Here is a 5,676-nt window from a genome sequence, read left to right as displayed (position 1 = left end):
TCAGTCCCCTCTCTCTCCATGGACATAATCACTTTGTAAACATGCTTGCCTGCCTTGTTTTCCTTCCCCTAGTACCCTGATATCCTCAGTGGCTGGGGACAGCCATTCTCTCTTTGCTCCAGACTGAAGCTCTCATCTGAACTGCTTTGTGCATAGTGGTACAATGAAAGTCAGGTCATCTCAAAAGTTAGGGTCCAGGATGGGTTGGGTGATTCATGTTTTCATGGCCAATGTGAGTCCTGCAGGAGATGGGTGTCAAACTGATCCTCCATTTGATGAACACCCTGATGATACCTGCATGCAGGTGTTTGCTTTTCAGGCTATATATGATTGGGTTCATCAGGGGTGGCATGAGGAGAGAAACATATCTCAGTAGAACTTCTAGCAGGCGAGAGGTGTTCTTCCCATATCTGTGTATCAGAGTCAGGCTAATCTCTCCTGTGTAGAAGAAGAGGACAGCACAGATATGGGAGACGCAGGTGTTCAGGGCCCTGAAACACTCCTTGAGGGATGCCACACTCAGCGCTGTTTTGAGAATCATCACATAAGACAGGAGAATGAGCAGTACGTCCAGCCCCATTGAGGAGAGTGTAGTAAACATGCCATAGACGTTGTTGACTGTGATGTCTGAACAAGCCAAGTTAATGACCTCCTGGTGCAGGCAGTAGGAATGGGAGAGAACATTTCCTCGACAGTATTGAAATCTTTTCAGAAGAAATGGGAACGGAATCATTAAGGCCAATGCTCTAAGCACACACACCAGTCCCATCCAGGGTATTCTTGACATAGTTAAGATGGAAGCATATCTCAGTGGGTTACAGATTGCGATGAAGCGGTCAAAGGCCATCAACAAGAGAATGAAGGATTCAGTGCCTTGAAGCGTGTGGATGAAGAACACTTGGGCAAAACAGACATTGAGGTCGATCTCCCTAGAGTTAAATAAATATATGCCCAGTATCGTTGGCATGGTGGTTATACAGAAGCCAAGGTCTGTGACAGCCAACATGGAAAGGAAAATGTACATGGGCTCATGGAGGAGTGGGTCTGTTTTTACAATGAACACAATAAATGAATTTCCTACTACTGAAATAGCATACATAACGCAGAAGACAATAGAGATCCAGACATGGGTGTTCTCCTGTCCAGCTATGCCAGTAAGAATGAACACTGCACGTGTGAGTTTGGTGTCATTGACAGCTGACATTATTCACTGGGCTGGTTAGGGAAGTTCTGAGCTTTGATTCCTGAGAAGAAAAAGAACAGGAGAGTAGATGGTATTTAGTGAGACATCCTTGTGCCCTTACTATGTGGTCATGGTGATACTCTGTACCTCCAAGACTCTCCAAGAGAATCTGAAGTGCTTTTTCTGGCCACCAAAGACTCAAACAGCACAAATCCAGTCATCCTACATGATTCACTTCCTTCTTCCAGGGCCTGCTTCCTTTCTTTATGCATGGGTTCATTGATCTTTTACAAAATTAAATTAACAGTTACTTCACTTGGAAAAAGAGATACTGGTGCCATAAATGGGTGAATAGTCCAAATACTGGATTTGTACTTACATCAAGCTGAGTGTGAAAGTTGCTTCAATCTGTGAGTTACATAAAGCCTCCCTTATACTTTCCTTCTGTGACTCTTCACTGAAACACTAACCAGAGACATTTTCTTGAAAAGTCTTTAAAAGACATTGCAGAAGGACTGAGGGCACTACTCTGAATGTAAGTTTTAGAAAGTTTTTATATACAGTTGCCAGGGTCCATTATCATACAACATTTTCACTCTAGAAAGAGTTAACAGCACTAATCCATTGAAAATGGACTTTTAAGAGCTATGGAAATACTTTTGAAAGGAAAATCTGTTAGGCAGTAAAGTTCCCAAAAGTTCCTTCCTAAAGAGGTTACAAGGAATCTGCCACTGGCTGAATGAGACAATTTTCTGAACTGTGGGGGTCTATATTGTCGAGCAGCATAACAAACACTTCCAGTGCTCACTGGCCTCTTAGAAGACATTGCGGTAATTTACAGCTTAATAATGGCAAAAAACAGTAAGGTTGCCCAGTTAACTAAATTCATGCTGGATTATGGAGTTTGCTGGTGGAGAGAGTGATGGATTAGAGAGGTTCAGCCTGTATGTATCTGCGAAACATGTCATTATCCTCAGTCCTTCTTTCAGAGATAATTTCTGAAGTAGTAATGGGACTTAAAATGTAGCATCTGTCCTCTTGTCATCCTCAGACTCTGAAAAGTTTAAAGCATCTTGTCATCGTTAAATCACTTGCCAGAAATCAAAAGCCTAGTAGCTATTTTGTGTCCGAGTTAACAGCTGACTAGTTCTTCTCAGAATCGATTCTGTAAATCTACAGCTTGTATCTGTCATGCTAAAAGGCATTGGGGGCTGTATCTGAAATATTTATTCCCTGAGCTCTCACTCTCTAGCACAAGTAATCCCAGCATCTGATATTCAGGTACAAGTATGGTTTGTGGGAGTGAACTGCAAAGTCAAATTCACACGTATTCACAGAAATGGAACTTCATTTCACATGTGACCAGAGCGTGGTGTTCTGTCTCACCCTCTCTCTCTGTCTCACTGTCTAAGTCTTGTATTCCTAAAAGAATATCACACCCAGGAATGCCTTAAAGACAGAGGTGGACCTGAGCTGCCTAAAGAATGTGTATGTTAAACCCAGTTCTTGTCATGTTTCCTCCAGAGCTACATTGGGTTAACAGTTGTATTGCTTCTGTTCTGGCTGTGTTAGGTTAAACCCACTGAGGTCTTCTTAGTTTAACTGCCAGGTGCTGGAAAAGAAGTAGGATGGGAAGCCGAAGCTGAAGAACGGCCATCACCCAGTCAGCACTTCAGGGAGCTTTAGAGAAAAGGACAGACCTACAAGCTGGTAGCAAGTATTTCCGCGCTCCAGTCATTTTACACAGCTTGTTCTGCCAGCACTGGGAGTCTGTGCAGAGGTGAGGCAGCTGCTGACTCAGATTTGTATTGTGCTGTAGCTCAAGGCCCAGTCTGAGGGTGGTAGGATCATGGGACTTCACCTCATGAGAGGGAAGAGTATGAGGCTGAATGTGTTGCACTCACAGACCTGAGAGGGGCAGTGATTCTGGTATCCTTGTAACTCTGAGGGGTATTTACAGGTCAGAAAAGCTGGCGGCCTCAGTCAGGCAGGAAATAGAAATGGCCCTATTGGACCTGTCGCCACAGAGCGACGCAGCTCTGAACTCCTGCCTTCCGACTGAGCCAGAGACTAAAACCTCTCCAGTCACATTTGCTGATTAAATTTGCTGGAGCAAAGAAACCAGAGGAGATTTGGGAACCAGTCACTGATATTCTCCTGGGTTTCCTTTGGCTCAGCACGTGCCCGACTCAGACCTGCAGGACATGGCACCCTTAAAAATGAGGTTGAGTGAGAGAATCAGACCTGACTTACCAGGGATTTAACATTACTGTGCAGCTTGAACAGTCAGCAGTGGAGCATGGGCAGATGTTGGGGAGCAGTTCCCAAGATTGCTGGTGCTGCCTGCCGTCCAGCCCTATCACTGAGTCACCCCGACAACCCAGCTGAGTCCACTGACGCTGCACAGAACGTCCTGGAAATGCAACCTGCTGGCAGCCTCTACCATCCACGTCCCATTGCAAAGACCCTGAAACCTGCCAGTGTACCCGACTCCTGCTAGAAGGGGAGCCGCTGACACCAAAGGTCGTCACCCTAACAGACAAGGAGTCATTGGAGACATCGCACAGTCACAGGCAGGGTGTGCTCAGGTAGGGAACAAACTGCCTTTATGAAGCATGCTGGCACTTTCCCTTGGGGACTACTTGGCCATTAGGGAACCTCAGCTGCCTGGCTTTGTGTGCACCAGCTTCAAACCCATTACAGACAAAGGCCAATGGCAGGAGGCCAAGTCATGGGGGATGGGTTGTGATGCTCAAGAACGGGACTGCAGCGCCAGCCCTGCTGCAGGCTCCACTCCTGAGAAAAGGCTGGTCAGCACTGTTAGTACGGTTTTGATGAGTCACATGGCTCCCTTGGGTATGGCTGAGTGGTAGCAGTGATGCTGTCACAGCTGTGATCTTCCTGACATAGTAATAATAATAATAATAATAATAATAATAATAATAATACTTTCACCTGATTTCTCCCCAACACACCACTTTTCTACATTACAAACCCAGGGTGCAGCCCAGGGAAGGGCGATTGCACAAGGCTCTGAACTGGAACTTTTCCCAGGCTCCTTTCAGGAGTGGGGCTCCCTGGGGTCTTCTCTCTGAGAAATGAAAATGGGGACCCAGGATCAAAGGAGCCCCAGAGACAGGCACAGATCTCCGTGATCCACTGGAACCTAAGCCCACCACCCACAATCTCTGCGTCTCCTCAACTGTTCTCAGATCCTTCCATGCCACCACTGCAAGGGCCTTTGCCAGAGAGGGACTTGCTTTCTTCAACCAAGGGAGTCTGTTTCGAGAACAAGGATTCCTAGGAAGTGACAGGATCCACCTAACGAAGAGAGGAAAGAGCATCTTTGTGGGCAGGCTTGCAAACCTATTGAAGAGGGCTTTAAATTAGGTTCGTTGTGGGATAGTGACACAAGCCCTGAGGTAAGTGGGGAAGGAAGAAGGTACAACTAAGGAGGACCACTCGTTCGAAAGGAGAAAATAGGCCAATCAGCTTATTATCTGACATATTTGTAGACAAATGCAAGGAGCCTAGGAAACAGACAGGAAGAATTAGAGGACCTGGTACAGTCAAAGTATGAGGTGATTGGAATAACAGAGACTTGGTGGGATGATTCACATAACTGGCGCGCTGTCATGGAAGGGTATAAACTGCTCAGGAAGGACAAAAAGGGGAGAAAAGGAGGAGGAGTGATGCTGTATGTGACAGAGCAGTATTGTTGCCCAGAGATCCAGCGTCTGGAGGGAGAAAAGCCAGTTGAGTGTCTTTGGGTTAAACTTAGAAGCAGAAGCAACAGAGGTGATGTTGTGTTTGGTGTCTGCTATAGGCCACCAAGTCAAGTAGATGAGGTAGACGAGGATTTCTTCAGACAGCTAAGTGAAGCTTTGAAATCACAGGCTCTCATTCTCATGGGAGGCGTTAATCAGCCGGACATTTGTTGGGAGACCAATACAGCAGCACACAGACAATCCAGGAAGTTTTTGGAGAATGTGGGGGATAACTTCTTGATACAAGTGCTGAAGGAACCAACCAGAGGCTGTCACAGCTTGACCTGCTTCTCACAAAAAGTGAAGAACCAGTAGGAGTAATAGAAGTGGGTGGCAACCTGGGCTGCGGAAATCATGAGATGGTAGATTTCAGGATTCTGACAAAAGGAAAAAAGGTGAGCAGTAAAATACAGACCCTTGATTTCAGAAGAAGAGACTTCAACTTCCTAAGACAACTGATGGGCAGGAAGCCCCAGGTAAGCTAATATGAAGGGGAAAGGAATTCAGGAGAACTAGCAGTATTTTAAAGAAGTCTTATTGAAGGCACAGGAAAAAAACAAAACAAAAACATCCCAATGCTCCCTAAGAAAAGCAAATATGGTAGACAAACTGTGGCTTACAAGGGAAATCCTTTGCTAACTTAAACTCAAAAAGGATGTTTTTAAGTAATGGAAACTTGGATAGATGACTAAGGATGAGTACAAATGTACAGCGGGAGAATGCCAG

At 45.6% G+C, this 5,676-nt stretch overlaps 1 protein-coding gene across 1 annotated transcript; it reads right to left on the bottom strand.

Moving 5' to 3' along the window:
* Window positions 1-187: 187 nt before the first annotated feature.
* On the bottom strand, window positions 188-1,204 carry LOC142007684 (olfactory receptor 51G2-like). Its single transcript, XM_074984373.1, has one exon. The coding sequence runs from the start codon at window positions 1,202-1,204 to the stop codon at window positions 188-190; it is 1,017 nt and encodes a 338-aa protein (XP_074840474.1).
* Between the last annotated feature and the right edge of the window lie 4,472 nt (window positions 1,205-5,676).

The sequence above is a fragment of the Carettochelys insculpta genome, chromosome 1, assembly GCF_033958435.1.
Source record: "Carettochelys insculpta isolate YL-2023 chromosome 1, ASM3395843v1, whole genome shotgun sequence".
Lineage (NCBI taxonomy): Eukaryota > Metazoa > Chordata > Testudines > Carettochelyidae > Carettochelys > Carettochelys insculpta.
The sequence above is the reverse complement of the archived record's forward strand: the minus strand, read 5'-3'. Positions and strand labels throughout refer to the sequence as shown.